Below are 18305 nucleotides of genomic sequence, written 5' to 3' on the forward strand. Positions count from 1 at the left end.
GAATTATTAATAGGTCAAAGCTGACAGTAAGATATTAGAATACTGACGTCTATGTAAAGTAAAATAAAAGTGATATGCTATGACAAGTGGATAGACAGAGAATTTGTTCTGGAGACCTTTTATTATTTTTTGTCGTTTCTTTAAGTGATGTAGTCTATGAAAAGCAATACATTTTCAAAAAGCAGAGTATTTGGGTGTATATAAAATTTAAGTGAAAATGTGCAAGGTGTTTTTTCTAGGTGTGTGATCGTCTCTGTACAGACAAAGCAAGTACTCAAGAATTGTAAAAAAAAAAAAAAAAAAAAGTAAATAAAACGAAAATAATTTGTAAACATTTTGGTGCCGCAAAAGACAAAAACTTTTTTTTTATTTCGTGTAAATGAACGTGCTAAAATAATCTCATCAGTCTAATAAAATGAAAGCTCGTACGATGAACACGGAATGTTACATTTATTAAAATGTTGTAAAAGACTTAAAAACAGCCCGCACTCCCCGGCCTGAGTTGTACAGATAAAACTTGTATTTATTTCCCCTAAATGTATTTAAAATGTGTAGTGATGTGGTGAAACGTGGTCAAAGGGGAGAGAGGCTGTAAAAGTAAAGGTCCACAAACAGCTGCATTTGTACACTTGCATCAGTGGTGGCATCCAACAGAACTAAAATACAAAATCAATACTAGCTATTAAACTCATTATAATGACTTATTACTAACTCTTCAAGGCATTAGATTAAATAATTTGTTGGTGACTACACAGATGAACGACTTTTTTTCCAGCTTTGCTCAGTGGGGAAAGTGACCAAATCCATTCAAAACACCTGTACAACGAGCGCCTGACCGCCACACTCAAAAAGAGTCCGCTCCTTGATAAAAGATGGACGATGTTGCCCATGTCTCACTGGAGCAGCTCTTCCCATGAAATGGGTTTGGAGAAGACCTCTCGTTCCAGCCAGAGGTCATAGTTCATTTGGAAATCTTCGGGCAGGTCCACCCGCTGCCCCAGCACACTTTGCAGGCAGTTGTCCACGGGAAGGAAGTCCGGGTTGCTTTGATTCTTGTCGTAGCGGCGACTGTTAAAGCGTTCGATGTTGGCACGCAGGGCACACTCCTCGGCCTGAAAATCCCAGGGACGAGCGTCCAGATCTGTCCGCGGTGGAGGAAAAATTATGGCTACAATTCATGTAAGCCTCAAAGCAAACCAATGCAACAAATGAGGCCTACTTAGAACCAAGCACATTTACTTTTTAGCAAATTTCAATTAGCAGCCAAATGTCATTTTCGGTCGTTTCAAACTGAATTTATTCCAATGTTTTTGCTCATTGGATTTTCCAAAATGGGTCTCAATTGACAGCTAGCACTGTAAAGATTAGGATGACAAAGTGATTGATTTGACATGTAGTGTAGCCGGCTTTTAAATGTTAATATCGCAAAGGATCAGCTCAATTAATCGTGGCAGTCAGTATCGCGATCGCAATTTAAATTCAATCAATTCTGTAGCCCTCGTTGATAATTATAATAGAAGCACAATCCATTAATAATTATAATAGAAGCCCAATTAAATGTCTACAGAATAAAAAACAACAACAACAGTGCACTGTCTACAGAAAAAAAAACTTAACAAAAGCGCACCAACAATTCCGAGGCGCCATTTTAATCTCACCGTTTCCATAGGCCCAGTCGTCATTAAGTCGATGTCGGACCTTCTGGTAGATGGCCGACATGGTCTTCATGTTGCTTTTCCGCCACTGGCGCCCAAGATATTTGGTTTGCACTTTGAGCAGCTTGAGGACATAGAGCTGCATCATGGCTTGCTTCACTTTTAGCGCCCTCTTCAGGATGGGGGCAGACTTGAACACCACCAACATCTGATAGACATGAATTTGTTTGCGTGTCTGACTTGCCATTATACTTGAGGCATATTGACTTTTGCATGTACGTATATTCACTTGGTAAAGATGGCTTAAAATTACAGTGTTGCAGTACAAATGTTCATAAATCTAAAAATCTACAGAAAGGTGAAGCACTGTGGTCTATGTGGCAAGTTGGGCTTCATTTCCTTGTAAGGGTCAAAAAAGCCACGCTACAGGAGTCTACAATGAAGCAAAGTATCTATGATTATGTTCATCTTTAAAGCCTCACGGTCATTCTTTGAGGGATATGTTGGGTCCATTTTGATGTGAGTTTTGTTAAAGTGCATGTCTGCAACCACACTAACTGCAGCATGAGACAATATAATTATGGTAGTAAGCATGAGAAGGGATCAAATTACTTGAAGATCGCGCGAGTGTCTCTTTACCATCGTTCTTGAGTGCTTCCACTTGGTCAGTTTATTGAGGATCCTCAGCAAGTTAATGCAAGAAAACAGGTTTCTCCAGCAAAACTGGTTGTTGTCGCCCGCTTCCTGCAAAAACAGGTCATCAGTATGAAATGCTGACGAGCGAAAGACTTCATTTGACTCGAGTAAACAAAGGCCAGAAAAAAAAAAAAAAGATGACATGCAACACTTGCCAAACTCTCCGCTGTTAATTCCGGGAGTTCGTGCACCACACAGTACGGAAAGTCAAGCACAGAAATGCTGCAAAAACAAAAGTGGGATTACATTCCATAACAGTTTGTGATACTATGTTGTAAAAGGACGTACCTGTTCTTAGCCGTGATGTAGGACATGATGTTCTGATTGAAGAACTTCAAAATGAGGGGGATGCAGTTGGCAAACACCAGATGTTGTGCCATGTACTCAAACTGAGAACACACAAAAGTCTTTTGTGATATGGAGCTAACGACTTCAAATTGCATGGCAGTGTAAGTGATGTTTACTGTACCTGGTAGATGTGGTTAAGTTTGAAATGCTTGAGGAGCAGCAGCAGGATGGCGGAAATGGCCTTCACGATGATCTCCTTGTGTCGATTGACGTCAACACCAAGTTTCATGCTCTGTAACACGGTGGTCCTGAAATAGGACCAATCTCTTATCAATGTGCGGTGAAACATGTTTTGACATTTTTGACCAATTACAATTTTTTTCTTTACATGGTTTGGTTCGGAGATTTAAAAAAAATACATAAATAAACCAATCTCTGGCGCAAAATAAACAAATTATTCTTAACATTTTTCAGGGAGATTATCTTCCAGATCCAGAAATAAAATGCAACTAAAATTAGAAGCGCTTCCATCTTCTGAGCAAGAGCAGCAGGAAAAAAGATGCATCACTTACGGCATCTCCTCCGGCAGCACGTCAGCCAGGATGTTGATGGAATCTGTTTTGGCCTTGGAGGTCGGAGCAGCCGCAAGGAGAATCTTTAACAGGGCAATCTGAATGCCAGCAAGAGGAGAAATGTCAATTACGCATTATGTCATGGCATTCGACCAAGTGGTAGCGTGTAGTCGTATGAGGTGGCCAGAGAGTTTCCATCGTTTAGTGCTGAGTAACTGCCTTTACAAAGATGCTATTAAGAAAATATAGGAAAAATGGTGACAAATGTGTTGATGTCAGCTGAGCACTGACCATGTACTGAGGTAATGTGGGTAGAATTCCCTGATAGAGCAGCTCAGTGGCACACATGTCCACTTCTTCTTCTCCCTAAAAACCAAGAAGCACAAACAAATATAATGAGCAATATGTTATCGTCCAGCGGTTTAAAAGTTTGTTTTTTTTCCCCAAAATGAACTCACCCCTGACAGAGGGGTTTTCTGAAACTCCTCCTCCTTTGCAATCTGAATCTCAGCGATGGAAATGTATTTGTGCTGAAAAGAAGGTCATGTCAAAATATTGGGAGACAAAGAATTCAAGATTCGAGGAGGGTTTCGGAATAAAGAGCTGCAATACCTGCTTTAGTGTTTTGATGCTCTCATGAATAGGTCTGGGTAAACCGACAACCGTGTCTGTGTCACTGTCAGATGAACACGGAAAGATGGTTGGTTTGCAGTTATTTGAGTACGTGGGAAAAAAATCTTATTGCCCTTACCAGCCAAGTGTGTAACCTATAAATTTACTTCTGCTTGATTCAAGGAAATTTTCTATGTCCTTTTCTCTATTAAAAAGAACAAAATGGCTATTAGTGGGTAATCTGTGATTTTTGGGGGGAAATTGCCTGAAGGAGAATATGATATGAAGTACCTGACTTTGGGGGCCCACGGCAATCCTTTGGGGAAGGACACCCTTTCTGATGGAGGATGAGGAATAGGCGGAGGCATCACCTCGTCCCTTTCCAACGGGAAGGTCTCTGCCTCGATCGAGTTGTCGTTGTCGTCGCTGTCGTCCTCATCCTCTCGGGTGTCGTCGGCCTTGTAAGGGTCCTTTTCATTGAATGCATCAAGGTTGTCCTGTTTAATCAGTGCCTGTATGCAGAGAAAATAGGTGAGCTCCTAAGTGTGGACTTTCATACAATTGGCATCTCTAAATCCTTTTTTATGATCGGTATATTCCTGCATGAGATGTGGTTTGATAAAAATATTACACAGGTTGCAAGTTTAAAGTTTTGTTATTGTTTGTTTGTTTTTTTTTTCCACATTGCACCAATTCCGACAACAACGGGTACCTTGTATTCACGCCGCGCCCGTTTTTGTTGTTGCTCTATCAGGTCAGAGGCGGAGGCGGGAGGGGAAGCGGCTCTCATACTGCGCACAACCCGAATGCTGTCTTCTGGCAAAGGAGGAAGACCCAGCTTCTCACGCTTGTGAACCTTTATGGTTTGGAGCTGCTCGAACCCTCCAAGTGTGAACTGAATAAAAAAAGAGGTGTACTTCCATGCCTCGCTTGTAACTCTCCAAGTAACGAATGGAAAAATATGTGGCTACTGTCATATCATACAGAAGGCCACGTGCCTCACCAGTATGCTCTTCCACAACAACAGTAACACTTTCTTCATAGGGAAATGAGGTGCATGGCCACTGCAGAACTTGGTAACCATCCCAAAGAGCATGACCGCAATGGGCTCGTTGTTGTATAAAGGAGAACCTGAAATTCAAAACAAACACAATATGTCCATCAATTAAAAATGTAATATCATAAGATTCGGAAGCTCTATATTTCATAGGATGCTATAGCAGCATATCGTTTCTTATTAAAACCCACCAAGTTCCGCTCTAAAGGTTTCCCTGATAACTCTCCATTCAGCCATGTCGGCTGGGTCGTCCTGCTGAATGGTTTCTACCATCAGGTACATGATGTTGAGCAGTACCCGAAGATCTGTGCTATCAGCAAGAGAGATGGCTGGTTTTCTGACAGCACTACTACATGCGGCACTATTGCTGAGGGAGAACAAAGAAGTACATTTGTGATCATTTATTTTTTGGAGTAATAATTGTAAGTCATAAGAATGTCAAGTCTCAAAAGGTCTTTCAAGATCTACTTGAAGTGGTTAATTATCCTATGACAGTACAGAGCAGCCCAGAACTGATCGTGATTTTTTAGGAAAAAGACGGACCACGCAAATATTTTGCCACACGCTGTGGTCTTTATTTATTTATTTATTTATTTTAATAGTAATATTCTAGATCACTAGTCACCAGAGTATACCTCTTTCACCAAATTTATAAATGAAAAAATACATTGTGTATCATGTATTTGTTGTTATCTGATCAATGAATTATAGAGCAAGGTAATGTATTTATTAAATTTACTTGTACTCTAACTTGATTTTCAAGTGTGATATTCATGAATAACTAAAAAATAACAGTCCGCCTACATGAATGATCCCCCCATCATTCTCAGTTAAAACGTCCTTGTTGAGACATGTGTGTGGCAGGTGCGCGCCCATATTTAGCTGATTTCTTGAAAATGTCAGTAGTGTGGACAATGCAGTATTATATTTGGACTATTTGCAGTTCGTAACAAGTTGTTATCAAGAGGCTGACATGACGGAAATGATAAGAAAATGACCTACTCAATTTCCATGTTGAGCAGTTCCACCAAAGCCGAAAATGTTCCAACTTCCAGCAGCAGGAAGGTGTTGTATCTCATCCAATGCTGCACTTCGGCTTCAGAACTACACTCACCAAAGGTTCCTGAATTGATTGTTTGAATGATTTATTGATAGATGGGTAGATGGATATATATATATATATATATATATATATATATATATATATATATATATATATATATATATATATGTATATAAAATTAAGATTTGATAAAAGCCACTCATGGCTGACCTTTCACCAGATACATATGTACATATTAGAGCTATTAACAACTGACCTTGCACCATGTAAAGAATGGCTCGAGCAACTTTCAGCCTTTTCTCACGAGCGGTCACCTCCAGGCCGTCCAGCATACGCATAGCATGGGCCCTGTGATGAGGTGCATCAAGCTCTGTCCACTTCTTATCCCCCACTGAGTGAACATGGCACACAGACAATTGAGGCATACATATATTCGAATCGTTTAATTTATGTAATGAAATCTAATGTAATTAAATCATTAATGTAATGAAACTGAATTTTCTCAAGCCGATACTTGACCACATACCATGTGTTCTGAATTCCTCCTCAAAGCATTTTTTATTGAGGGAGAACTCTGGCCCTTCAGTATAACTATACAGCTCTAGAAAACACAGTATAGAGTGAAAAACATTAAGATATGACACCCCCTAGGGCCTCAAAAGCAAAAGTCGAAAAAAATGTATTCTTACCTGACAGCTCTGCAGCCCACTTGTCTGTATCGGCATATTCAAACTCAAGGTCTGAAGAATCAGACAGGCCCTAAGTACAAAAAGAAACATTCATACCATTCATGCTTTAGAAGATAATGGACAGGTAGACTGTAGTTAATTACTGAGGTGGACAATTCCTGATCAGTGCTTAAAACTAGTTGTTGTCAACCAATAAAGTTCCTGGTTCATTTAGAATTGGTATTTAAAGAAAACTCATCACTATACAGTTCAAATTTAGACAATATATGACATCTAACATTGGACCAAAAAGACCTTGCCATTGTAAGGCTTTAAAAAGTCTGTTCATATAGTGATGTGGCCACAGAGGCATCAGTGGGTTGCAGCACAGATGCTGAGAGACCGCAAAAGTGACAGAAAGCCATAGAAGTGGATGGCATTGGACATGCGTTGATCGCTTCCCCTATTTTAAATAATTTCGTTTTGACTGAAAAGTCAAAAATTGAATTCCTACTCAAGTTATTATGACTGATTTTCAACAGGTGCGGATTCGTGACAGCTGAACGTCTTCACATCGTATCTCTTCCTAGCGTACAGTAGTAGCCTGTTAGCCTAAGCTAGGATATAACACCGTCGGGCATTATATCATTGTCAGTGACAGAACACTTAAATCAGCAATGACATTAGACGAAAACTGGGAAATGTTTTCGGTAGGCTTCAAAGGCCGTAATGTTAACAATTGTAGAAGCTATTAGAGTAACTAACAGAGCTAGCTAAGGATGTAGTATGCAGCAAAAAACTGGCCTTGTACGTCCGTATTCTTTTGTGAAAACTACAACAGACGTGGTCATTTAAACTGTTCGTAAATGTGTAACCTCACCTCCGAATCTTTTCTCTGGTTGCGTGTGAAATCGCCCTTACTCTTGTTTGGCAGCATAGCTCTCTGTTTATTGTTTACAACTAGCCCAGCGCCGTTTCCTCCGACCTCCATTTTTTGCGAGGCCACAGCATCTTCTCGCGAGACGAGATCTCATCAAAAACTGAGCGTCCGAAGAACGTGAACTGCGTTGTACTTTTTTCCAGACGCGACCACAACACACTCTAAATGTAATGCTTGGTATTATACTTGAATGTTATGTACGTATATCATTAAAACATACTGTATTCAAATACAATTTTGAACAGAGAATATATTTATTACACAACCGAGTAAACCAGAATAAGGTTTTTGTTTTTTTTTCACACAGCATGGGCGATTCGCGTCCATTTTTAAGGTGCTCAAACATTCCCGATTTAAGTCTCAGAACCCCTCAAAAAACAAGAAATTATTTTGTATGTCCTTTCAAAACAAACTACAGAAATATTTTGCTGAAACATTAACAATATACTGCAATTACAAGGCAAATTTTGCTTATTAACTTCCACTCTGCGTCTTCAAATACGTCCAAAAAAAGTATACTGTACCTATTTCTGGGCCACCTTTTTATTGCTCGTCTCATTTACTGCAGTTTTTGAACATGGAATAATAGGAATCATCTTACAACACGTTAGTTGCCTCTTATGAAATGACTTGCCAGACATGTGTTACGTTACCAACAGTTTATTAAAGGGAACCGTGCACATGGATTTGCCACAGCATACAGTATACTGTTGTGATTGAGTCTCAAAACTAGTTGTGGTGCTCAAAGCCTCCTCTAAAGCTAATGACTCGTATCCCTAACTCTGTCCACACCAAAAACTACGAACAAATTGTACAACTGTAAAAATCAGTGGTGTGCATAAATGATCCAGTTGACAACCATCAGCAAAACAAATAAAACATTTGTGTGTCCTGTTATTCGACAACCCAAGTACAAATATAGTTATAATTAATCAAAGCAAGGTGAATCTACTACAGCAGGTACTTTAAGTTCTATAGGGAAAATATCAGTGTAAATCCTGATTGTGAATACATGGAAAAACACTACGATTATAGAGAGGTACATTACAAGGGCTGTATGATGGGAGAAAAATATACTGTGTAGTCACTTAAAATTATTGTGATGAATACATGAGTAACATATCTCCGCCGCTGAAGGATTCAATCATTTTGACAGAAGAAAACTGCATAGCAAAACAACCATTTGGAGCATCAGCAATACTTGCAAAAACACATGCATGTAGTGCTGATACAAAGTGTACTAAGTGAGTCACAAGGCACTGTCAGCTGGCCAGTAACCATGGTTACGGCACCCAGCTTCATGACAATGATGTCCTCATTGATAAGCTACCTTTGGTTCATATACTCTTTCAAATGCAAATTTGACAGTAGACCACGCAAGGCAATTTTTAAATAAAATTCTGGAAATTAAAAGAAACATTTCAATTTCCTAATATTTTCAATGCAGGAATACGTCATGGTTTTGTTAAAAGGTCAAATGAGTAGATTTTAACATTTGGTACAATTATGTGGCTCTAACATATGAGAGATCAACACATGTTGGAATACATAAAGCAAGACTTAAATAAAACATTTGTCATGGTCCTTAAATTTCAAGCACAAGAGCAAGTAGAAGAATAATAGTATAATAGGTGCAATTGCAAGCCTCACAAATATTCGCAGGTGGAACGGAAAAAAAATGTCACGAGAAAGCAGTGAACAACGAACTATACCGTCTCTAATAAAAATGAACCAGCTGGTTATTGTTTCAGACGTTTAAAAATTGGGTGGAAAAAGAATGTTGCCTAAATCTATAGACAAATCAACACATACTGTATTTTGTGTACGTGTACAGCATGTTTGTGTTGTGTCTTGATAGTGCCACTGTTCCGAGCTTATGGTGGCCGTGTATACAGTACAAACACTGTTCTAGACTTTGCAGAGCATGCAGTATAGAATTTACATCAGTTGCAACAGAATGGATTCACAGTGGACTACTTAATTTCACCTATTTGGAAACATCCCTAGAATGACATTGATGCGATAGCTCAGAGGTCACCAACGTGGCGCACGCGGTCGCCTGGTGACCCCCACGGACCACGAGTAGTAGACAAACAGTTTCGAAAAGTTTGGTGACCTCCATGATAGACATTGCTGTGACTGCTCTGAGGTTCATGAATCATCTTATCATTCTACTTCCAAAACAAACCGAGCGTCTTTCAGGATCATAAAGTACTATGTTTAGTTAACTCACATGCAGTGATTGTTCCCTTGACACTACAGAGGCAAGAGGAATGTATTCGGTCAGCAGTACCACCTAAGTAATCAAACTTGGGACGGTATTAAGTGCCATTGCATTTTGAAAACAACATCTTAGACGTTATGGCTCATTTATATGCATACATGCTACTAGAGACTAGATCGAGCATGCGCAGTACAATTACAGTGCTCGCCAGATGAAATGAGTTGGATAATATTTATGAACCAAAACTTTGATTTGGTCCATAGATCTATGGCTTTTTATTAAGCAAGATTTCACCTGCCATCGACAGTCGCCATTTATCTCAACCACAAGGTTGATGACCAATTAAAGGTATCAGTCAGTTTAAAAGTTTTCAGAGATTTCCTTGCACAAGGTTATGAAACTTCACTTCCCAGAGATTTGTTTAATTCATTTCTTTTCATCACATAAACTGAACAGTCATTTTTTTTAAACTGTAACTCTTCCCTTACAGTTATTTGGCACAACCATCTAAAACAATTAATTTTGATGCAAAATACTGATGCACCATAATCTTAAAATACATTTGTGTATTCATGTATACTATCACAAGCTTTTCTGTGAAACAAAATCGATGAGATTAAGATGAACATACGCCAAAATCTTTGTGTGTAGAAAACAAAGTAGATGATACACCAAGAGGTCTTGTGTCTTGGCGGTCGTCAACACATGGGTGTGCTGGGGTGTAGCTTGTGGCAGGCTAATATCTGTGTAGACCAAACACAAATTCACTTGGGAAAAAAGCCTGATTGAAAAGTTAATGATTTGTACATTTGAGGAGCTGCCATTAAATCGGAAAGCAATTTCAAATCATATTTCTTTCGAAAGATATTCAACAATTACCTGTAATAGTTGGGTTTGAAAGGACCATTCTTATTCAGGCCCAAATATTTCGCCTGCTCATCGCTGAGTTCCGTCAGGTGGGCATCAAAGGTTGCCAGATGCAAGCTGGCCACGTATTCATCTGAACCACAGGTCAAAATGATTTAAAGATTAAAATATAATCCTAATCTGTCACAAAGTATCACGTTTTTCTTTGAAACTAGAAACAACACTGCTTTACGGTAATTTATTTGTGATGTACTCTACACCATAGTACAGTTACCCATTTTCTTTGGAAGCAGGTAAACATCTTGCTTGTATCGTCCCTCTGGAGCATTGTACAACTCTATCAGGGCCAGGGCCTGAAAAAAAAGAGAAATTGGAATCTAAAACTAATATCAGAATGATCATGTTACATATCTGTTTCCTTCTATAGTGCTGCTGTTGTGCATTTCAGATTCAGAATCAGAGCCTGTGGTTTTATAAAAAAAAAAAAAAAAAGTTTGTGATGCACATACTAAGGTTTAAAGAACGTTTTTATCCTTTTTGGACTCAGTTTCAATGTGACAAGAGTTCAGTTTACGATTTTTATATTTTTTTTCGAATTATTTAGACACCGACAAAACAAAACAGCACCATTCCTCTTGATGATTGAAACTAAAGGTTGCAGCCAGTACTTAAGATGAGTCTAAAATAGGATTACGACTGCATCACTTAAAATGAAGAAAATGAGAAAATAAATGACCATGAATTATTGGGTCTACAACAGTAACACATTGTATCTACACAAAAAAACATCTGGTTGAGGGTTTTTCTCTTTTTTTTTATGTGAGAGTTAGAGCAATTAATTGGAGATCCTAAGGAATTAATGTCTCACTTTTAATCTTTTGACAGGACTTAATTCAAGATAAAGGCTTTGAAACAGTGTGGTTACCTGAGTTGTGGCTGTGATGGATAGGACAAAGGTAGGAACAGTGGAGCAGCTGAGATTGAGGAGGCGTCCCTAAAAAAGCAGTAAGATTTAAAGTCCGTATCGTTTCCTTCAAATAGTGACACAATATAAAGAAGAGTGATGCATGTATATATTGCATGTCCACTCACTTCAGCCAGCAGAATGACTCTCTTGCCGTCAGGCCAAATGACATGATCGACTTGTGAACGCACCCTCTCCCATGTCAGCTCGGGGGTGCGAAGGCTTGCCTGGAGGAGTTTCGATCAGATTAACACGGTGCTATTGTGTGTGACAGTTCAAATAAATATTGAGGTAGAAAGAAATGCTCCATTTTTACAGAGGTATTTACCACATCAATCTCAGTGTTGGAGTGGCCCATGTTGCAAACAATAGAACCGTTTTTCATGCGGTCCAGCTGCTCTCTGGTCACCACATTCTTGTTTCCTGCGGAAAAGTCCACCAGAGTGAGCGTACACGGTCTACTTGGCTCGAAGCCTCGGTGAGAGGGGGGTGTTGAGTGGAGTTACCAGTGCATGTGATGGTAATATCAACATGCCGAATGACCTCGTTCAGCTTGACCACTCGGAATCCATCCATGCTGTTGACACGCAATAAAAAGACAATGCACCAGCCCAATGACAAATGCAGTTTACGTATTACATTAATAATTTTGGATAGCTTGACTTGATTTGTGATTTTCTTTTCCTGAAAGTCTTAACACACAAACAGACAAGTTCTGCTTTGCTCACCAGGCTTGTAAAGCACAAATAGGATCGATCTCTGTAATGTAGACAATAGCCCCAAGAGCTTTCAATGCAGCACAACAACCTTTTCCAACCTACAATGACAAAAGCATGTACTACACACCAAATTCTTCAGATATATTTCAACAGCACTTTAAAAATGATAGCACTTAAGATATGGGCAAACCTCAATATTGTCAATGTGTGACGGAGAATCAGAAATGTATTAAATGAAGCATCTCACCTCACCGTAGCCACATACAACCACCTGCTTGCCTCCAAACATGACATCTGTGGTTCTCTTCAAGCTTAAAGACACAGTGGCAGATAATTAACACATTGTGTGGAGGTGGCAAACTGTCTGTCAGTGAATCTAAATCAGCTGAGTCAGCATTCCACTGATCAGTCTTCTAGCGCTGAATGTACTTCTAATTAATTTGTCTACGTTTTTTATAATCATAACTTTGTTCTTGGATAATGTGGCCCTAAAACTGAATTTTATCATATTGTTAACATTTACCAGCATCTAAATAAAGACCATGTAAAAAAAAGCAATTCTGTCATAAGAAGGCAGATGGTAACCATGAAGGCTGACTTCAATCAGGATTGTTTGGCTTTGGCACTCTGCTGTGTGCCATTTGATGATGGAACATTTGCTACAAGTCAAGAGTCTGTCTGGCCGATTATTAATCAGAGAGAAGCGGTAAATGGCAAGAGCTGGCCGTACGATAGTTGGAAAGCATTGACCCATCACACACAGCGCTGTAGAAGGATAGTGCAAGAGTCCTGAACTATTCATGAGCAGTCTTGGTGAGAATTAACTGAGCGGTTATAGTTTCAATGGCTGACATCACATGTTTTCTTAGAAGTGATAAGTGATTGCACATAGCATCAGATGTATCTATAGAGCTGCCAAATAAATATTCTGAGCAATTGTTTGGATGTGACAATCTCAATCAGCTTACAAGGACTGACTTATCACTCACTCACCCATCCAAGATGGATTCTCTGCAGCAATAAAGGTTATCAAACTTCTGCTTTGTCACAGAATCATTTACGTTCATCGCGGGAACGCACAGTTTTCCCGCTTTGGAGAGCTGATACAGCCTGAAAAGAGGAGACCCAGTCTGTTGACCTCACATTGGACAGTCCTGCTGTGTTTGAGTGCTGCAGTTGTTTATTTATATTAGCAATAGATAACCTGTGAACCCCAGTGACGCTCTCCTCTACAATGCCACGGATCTTCTTGAATACATTTGGGTATTTCTTGTACATCCAGTGTGTCAGGTCACCTCCATCATCCAGGATCTAGTAGAGAACAACATTTATTTCTCAGTCGAACCATATACTGGAAATGTTCTACGATAGCCTCAAATGTTATGATACCATGTTAGGCTGCCATCCCTCAGTGTTAACACAGCGGTCAATACACCACCAGAAATCATCCTCAGACTCCCCTTTCCAGGCAAAAACAGCCACACCTGAAATGGACCACATGGTTGATTTCCAGATTCCCCACAATTAAAACCTAATGATTGTATGGCATTGGGTTAATTAAGCAAAAAAAAAAAAAAAAGTATGCAGAAAAATGCAGTATGGGGTCATTATTATAGCATTAATTTAGAGAGCTACTGGACTGCATTTCTGAAATTACCATTGAATAGGACAACAATGGTCTAAAGGGCTTTTGTAAGACTTCACTTTTTTTAAAAGAAAAATAAGACAAAAAACAACATCAAAACTGTGCTGGAGTTGTAACTCCCCAAACAGCATGCCGATCCCGCTACCCCTAGATTCATATGTCCTCATTCTGGCTTGCTACTACTCTGTAGCAAACCATTAACAGATCACAAATGATCTGTAGTGAAATAAATTACACACTTGGACCAAAACATAGCAACCGCCTGATGCTTAATGTTCCCATGAAGATCCAGGGTTCCCATCACAGTATCTTAACATGAAACGATTCATTCGTTCATTTAAAAAAAAGGTTCAGTGGTACAAAAGTCCACAAAAACACTTTATCTACTAAGTAATAATGTGGGACCCTGGCTATTTGTACTGTATCCAAGCCAAAGTATTTATGGCACCACAGCAGTGACCTTTAATGTGCTTCATCTACTTTAGTGTTTTACCTATCTCTGACAGTGCAGCAGCCACTTCATTTTGTGTCGAGTAAATGTTGCAGGCAGTCCAGCGACATTGTGCCCCAAGAGCCACCAAAGTCTCGATCAGCACCTGAAATCACAAAAAAAAAAAAAAAAAAGAGTTAAGTGATGACAATAATGATATTTGCAGCTCTCATTTTATTCCAGATGTATACCAGATCCTGAACTCATTATCTGGTACTATGTTAACAAACGCTGCATAGGTCAACTATGTATTAGCAAAATTCCTATTTTGATTAATGATCAAACTATTCCTTGAAAAACAAACATCTTACTGCGGTCTGTGCAGTGATGTGAGTGCAGCCCACAATTTTGGCACCTGCCAAAGGTTTCTCACTTTGTGCTCTCTTCCTGAGAGCGATCAGTGCTGACATGTCTGAGAACAGAACGTTAAGAGGGATGAGTGGGAGCGATAGAACAGTATTGTAGGCAGATGCACATACAGTATGCGCTTTTGGAACAAAGTGTGGGACTGGATAGAAAAAGACTCTGGCTGTACCTGCATATCTAATGAGAACCAAAGCATTTCCTTTCTCTATTTTGCTATTATAAGAAACACCTCCCAGTATGAAGCAGTCTACTCCAGGTGTTCTTGAATTTAGGCTGGTTGAGTGACCGCTCACCAAAGGATGAGTTTTTTTCCAAAGACCTTCTCACAATCCTCATACCAATGAAACATAAATGTTGTTGCGATCTTCTGAATTTATTCATTTATTTATATATTTTTACCATTTCAATCTAAATGTTCACGACCTGTTTAACTGAAAAATTTAAATAAATTCAGCATTCATTCATAGGATTGATGTGGACTGCTTTACACAAGCAATAAGGCTATGGAGAAATTTAACTGAAATGACATGTTGTTTTACCTTGTTCCGCAATCTCAATCTCACGTCTTCCAAACTCAGCTTGTTTAATGTTCTTGACACAGAAGTCACTGCTGCCCTTGGAGTTGACCTGTGTTTTGTCCCGTGGTGAAGTTTCATCATCTGAACTGTCAGTGTAGGACGCAGCTGGGAAATACAACAAAGATTTCAAAAAAGGACAGATGCAGCTAAATTGAAAAAAAAAAACACGAGGCATAAAAGTGAACAATTCCAAAAAAAGGACATTACTGTCTGGCTTAGGACTAAATTTAGATAAAGGGGTGGACTGACACAGCTTCTTACCTGAGCTGTAGCTATCCGTGGACGACTGGGAAATGGAGCGGGACAGGGATCGACGGCCAGCCTTGGTGGGGAACCGACTGAATTCCTGCTTGTCCTCCACAAACTGGATTTGCTGAAGGTCAAATATAAATTGATGCATCAAAATTAAAAAAAAAAAAGAAAGTTCAAAGCATCTGTGATTCCTGATTCCAAGGGTCATGCACTACTTTAGAAGATACCAAGGCTCATTGAGTGTGCTATTAACTTTTTGTTAGTACATAGCAGAGTATTGCACATCGGCCCACATCATAAATTACCTCTCCGAAACTCAGTAGACACTGGAATACTCACACCATGGCGCAACATTCTGAACAACAGTATAAAGTTTCTTATGACCAGTCAAGTGAGGACTGAGTGAGATGCTACCCCAGTCATTCAGCTTCAACTCTCAAGTTGTGCCATCTCTGGTTTCTAGGCACTACCACTAAAGTCTCTGCATACCAGTGTAAACAGTATACTGTGGCAACAAAGAACAAAAGGAAGTGGTTTCCTTTAGATATGTCTGAGAAGACACCAGTATGATTCACCACATAATTGCTGACAGTCAAATTTCAATCCAGGGTTTTGTTACCCTCAGAACGAATATATTGTAATATAGAGCTATTTAAAGCTATGGCACCGTTTAAAACTCCTTAACTGATTTGTGATCTTCATTTTCTATACTGCAAGCAGTTTTTTTTACTGCAAAGTCATATTTTTATGACAATAAAATAATGTGTTGTTGTTATCACCAATCTAATAAATACTGTCAATGTTACTTTTCCAACAATTATAACGTTTTGCATCATGATCTTTCAAGCATTTGCATATAATCCCCATTGAGCCCCTCATCTAATTTAAATGATGAAAAAATTGTGCCTTTGGCCAATGCTGCACTGAGAAGGAGAAAAAAAGAACAAACTGACGTACTACAGAAATAGGAGAAAGCAAACATTCAGACAAATTCTGCTATTCCTATACAATTTAATTCAATCCAAAGCATTTCCCTCAGATTTAGTCGAGATAATTCAGACCCTGATTGAAAAAAAATTGATTCTGTCAAAAAATATATAGAAAATCATTGTGTTCCAGGATCAGCAATGCAATGCATTTGTGTCACTCCCCAAAAGAAAAAGGGATGTGAAAGTATAACTCCAAAACAAGATTGAACACAGATTTATGACAAAAACCTTGTGAAAACGTATTCCTACCCAACATTCCAGCTTCACCCCAAAATATATTGTTTCCTTTTTAAAGGCTTTTGAGTGACATTTTTCCTTAATCTTTGATGATGCGGAACAAACGGGCACCGTGTTTGCTTCATAAAATTGTTTACCATGCATTTACAACTTCACTACTGATACCCATCAATTATCTGGCATGCCTGTGCACTGCTCTTCTTGTACTAACTTTGAAAACGTGGGTTTATCTGCACTTTTCTTGCTGTGAGGTGTCAGAATAACTGTCTCCATAGTGAGTGTCCTGCTTTGAGTCACAGGAAATATATTAAGTCGAGCAGCCAAAAATACAGGACCAAGAGATAGATATGGCATGTCAATAAAATGTAATGGCTTTTACTCAGTTTGCAGGCTGTGGTGTAGCTTGGTAAAAAAAAAATAATAATAATTTAAAAAAAGGTTACTTTAACTAATAGTGGATTGGTGGAGTATACTTAGAAACAATATAAAGTTCATATCTTTAGAAAAAAAACCTGTTAAGTAAGTAGATATTTCATTGTATTATTTATAGGCTTAAGGTGTAGCAGGACCTAATTACAAGGCTTAGTTAAAGGGAGAGAAATCCAGTTGAAGAGTTTAGCTTATCTGGGTGTTAAACGCTCATTAAACGATTATTGCCTGAAATAGGTTGCAAAATACCGCAGTAACAATCCCCAATGTGTTTCGGAACTTGGGACGGTCGTTACCTTTTTAACCGGCTTGTGAGTTGGCACGGCACTGAAGGCGGACGACAGCTCTTCCATGTTCATTTCGGTGTTCTTGCTCACCGTCATGACAGAGTATTTCTCGGCCACGTTTTCGCTTTCTTTTACCTCTTTGCTCGCCTGCTTCACCTCCAACTTCACCTCCACGGTCGGCTCTGACATTGTTGCAAGTCGGTACCAGGACAGGAACGTAAGTCTTCGGTAGACGTCGTGTCGCTAAGTCCTTCGTCTTCTCTGCTTGTCAACGTCAGAAACAAATGGCATCGATGTCCGAGCAAATGCTGGCAGGCAACGAGGCACTAACGAGAGGAAATGGATTCTCAAAAGACGCAATGTCAAGTATGGAAAGAAAAGTCGATTTTTTTTTTTTGCTTGCTTGCTTTTTCTGGCGCTGTGGCTGTCGCTGTTATGTTGTTAGCATGTGTGGGGTTGCGTTGTTCCTCTGCCCGACTCAAACTGTCACCTGCTGCCCCAGCTGAGTGAGTTTGTGGGTGGTGACTAGCGGGCCCAGGGGGCGTCTCCTCCGACAAGCAGCGTTCAATACAGCCCAAGAGTGCGGGAATTTTGGAATTCTCAGTATCTTGACGTTTCAACTTGGCGAATGCTAAAACGGGGACGCCAAAATTATAAACAAAACCGAGGAATAATTAAAATGACTCAATCCCTCCCATTTTTTAACA

General features: G+C 39.3%; 2 protein-coding genes across 4 annotated transcripts; both read right to left on the reverse strand.

The window, feature by feature from the left end:
- Positions 1-426: 426 nt before the first annotated feature.
- strip1 (striatin interacting protein 1) lies at positions 427-8166 on the reverse strand. 2 transcript variants are annotated; one of them, XM_088422452.1, is made up of 20 exons: positions 8076-8166; positions 6633-6702; positions 6470-6544; positions 6200-6334; positions 5883-6003; positions 5072-5247; positions 4827-4954; positions 4536-4718; positions 4115-4335; positions 3963-4028; positions 3824-3887; positions 3670-3741; positions 3503-3577; positions 3212-3309; positions 2821-2947; positions 2640-2740; positions 2507-2573; positions 2295-2399; positions 1659-1863; positions 427-1141 (listed from the first exon to the last, which is right to left on the reverse strand). In XM_088422452.1, the coding sequence occupies exons 4-20, from the start codon at positions 6279-6281 to the stop codon at positions 894-896; spliced, it is 2139 nt and encodes a 712-aa protein (XP_088278578.1). In that variant the 5' UTR covers positions 6282-6334; positions 6470-6544; positions 6633-6702; positions 8076-8166; the 3' UTR covers positions 427-893. The 2 variants fall into 2 exon arrangements, with proteins under 2 accessions (XP_088278578.1, XP_088278577.1); XM_088422451.1 differs by lacking the exon at positions 8076-8166 and adding an exon at positions 7492-7614.
- A 29-nt stretch (positions 8167-8195) lies between these two features.
- LOC148418823 (S-adenosylhomocysteine hydrolase-like protein 1) lies at positions 8196-18105 on the reverse strand. 2 transcript variants are annotated; one of them, XM_088422453.1, is made up of 17 exons: positions 17608-18105; positions 15666-15777; positions 15366-15509; positions 14772-14872; positions 14464-14566; positions 13715-13809; positions 13530-13636; positions 13319-13435; positions 12573-12636; positions 12335-12423; positions 12113-12183; positions 11935-12029; positions 11735-11833; positions 11568-11636; positions 10917-10995; positions 10655-10775; positions 8196-10518 (listed from the first exon to the last, which is right to left on the reverse strand). In XM_088422453.1, the coding sequence occupies exons 1-17, from the start codon at positions 17785-17787 to the stop codon at positions 10512-10514; spliced, it is 1653 nt and encodes a 550-aa protein (XP_088278579.1). In that variant the 5' UTR covers positions 17788-18105; the 3' UTR covers positions 8196-10511. The 2 variants fall into 2 exon arrangements, with proteins under 2 accessions (XP_088278579.1, XP_088278580.1); XM_088422454.1 differs by lacking the exon at positions 8196-10518 and having other exon boundaries at positions 10651-10775.
- Positions 18106-18305: the final 200 nt, after the last annotated feature.

This window comes from Hippichthys cyanospilos, chromosome 9 (genome assembly GCF_059441005.1).
Source record: "Hippichthys cyanospilos isolate Australia breed blue-spotted pipefish chromosome 9, RoL_Hcya_1.0, whole genome shotgun sequence".
Classification (NCBI taxonomy): Eukaryota; Metazoa; Chordata; class Actinopteri; order Syngnathiformes; family Syngnathidae; genus Hippichthys; species Hippichthys cyanospilos.

What these genes read in the sequence shown, in the direction of transcription:
- strip1 (XM_088422451.1), bottom strand. Translation starts at nt 7,602, where the DNA reads ATGGAGGTCGGAGGAAACGGCGCTGGGCTAGTTGTAAACAATAAACAG. An exon ending in CATTCTTTACATGGTGCAAG is followed by an intron (nt 6,004 to 6,199) that starts GTCAGTTGTTAA and finishes CAATCAATTCAG; the next exon opens with GAACCTTTGGTGAGTGTAGT. An exon ending in GGAAGCACTCAAGAACGATG is followed by an intron (nt 1,864 to 2,294) that starts GTAAAGAGACAC and finishes CATGTCTATCAG; the next exon opens with ATGTTGGTGGTGTTCAAGTC.
- LOC148418823 (XM_088422453.1), bottom strand. Translation starts at nt 17,787, where the DNA reads ATGTCAGAGCCGACCGTGGAGGTGAAGTTGGAGGTGAAGCAGGCGAGC. An exon ending in TTGTATGTGGCTACGGTGAG is followed by an intron (nt 12,424 to 12,572) that starts GTGAGATGCTTC and finishes TTGTCATTGTAG; the next exon opens with GTTGGAAAAGGTTGTTGTGC. An exon ending in TATTACCATCACATGCACTG is followed by an intron (nt 12,030 to 12,112) that starts GTAACTCCACTC and finishes ACTTTTCCGCAG; the next exon opens with GAAACAAGAATGTGGTGACC.